Source organism: Eurypyga helias, unplaced genomic scaffold (genome assembly GCF_000690775.1).
Source record: "Eurypyga helias isolate BGI_N326 unplaced genomic scaffold, ASM69077v1 scaffold10476, whole genome shotgun sequence".
Taxonomy (NCBI): domain Eukaryota; kingdom Metazoa; phylum Chordata; class Aves; order Eurypygiformes; family Eurypygidae; genus Eurypyga; species Eurypyga helias.
The window spans coordinates 1-927 of NW_010257207.1; the positions used below are offsets into that span (position 1 = coordinate 1).

A 927-nucleotide genomic window follows, 5' to 3' on the forward strand; every position below is an offset into this window, starting at 1 on the left:
AGGGCGGAGTTGGGGGGAGTGAGGGAGCAGCCTCCGCTGAGGCACGGCGTCCCAGACAAGACCTCTTCGCATCAGAAGCGCCAGGCTACTCCGGATCTATCCCCTCCACGGAAGAAGAGGTACGATTCTGACCTGGAGTCGTCGCCGCCGCGCAGGAAGAGGGCTGGGTCACCGAGCCTGAAAAAGCAGAGCAGAACCAGAGGTGAGTGAGGCGAAGAGCTTGTCCTGTCCGCCCCGCACTTGACAGGCTGCCCGCTCTGGTCATCGTGGGTGGTGAGTGGCCCGGTCTGCAATCATGGAATGGGAGCGGGTTGGCCGCTGTTTCTGTTGGTGCAGCTAGCTCTTGTCATCCTGGTTTTCCATCAGCTGGACTAGAATTGACCTAAGAGCGAGGCTGAGGCCTAAATGTGCCTTGGTGCTTTCAGGGGACTCATCCTAATTCTGGGATTTTCAAGTAGTATGTCTCTTCGCTGCAGGTGCTTCTCCGGCCACGGAAAGGCTGAGGCCAGTGTCCTCTCCTCCGAGGCGCCCGAGACACGACTCCGAGTCTCCCTCTCCACGGAGGGGTACCCGGCAAGTCTCTGATGGAGCCGGCGGGCTGGGCCGTGTCCGCAACGATTCCCCTAAGCGTGGTCCTCCCAGGCAGAGCAGATCTTCCGACTCGGATCTGTCTCCTCCACGACGGACTCTGCCGGCCGGGAAGGACCAGCACCGTTCCAGGAGCCCCCCGGAGCTCTCGGCTGCTGGGCACCGTGACGCCAGGGCGTCTCCCAAGAAGGTAAGCGTTCCGTCTTTCCGTGTAAGTGGCAAATTACTGCCTGTTCTTAGAAAAGCGAGGGTCCAACGGCTTCGTAATTGTGGAGTAGAAGTCCCGGCGTTGCTCAGGGACGCAGCCCCCCCACACCCTGCGCACGCAGCGAGGGGGGG

At 61.5% G+C, this 927-nt stretch overlaps 1 protein-coding gene across 1 annotated transcript in view; it reads left to right on the top strand.

Moving 5' to 3' along the window:
• Positions 1-75: 75 nt before the first annotated feature.
• BUD13 (BUD13 homolog (S. cerevisiae)) overlaps positions 76-927 on the top strand; it is a gene marked incomplete at both ends in the record, with an annotated part of 1,139 nt that continues 287 nt past the window's right edge. Inside the window, 3 exons of the mRNA XM_010153930.1 lie at positions 76-202; positions 510-573; positions 649-778. Coding sequence (XP_010152232.1) covers positions 76-202; positions 510-573; positions 649-778 — 321 coding nt within the window. The remainder of the gene's footprint in view (positions 203-509; positions 574-648; positions 779-927) is intronic.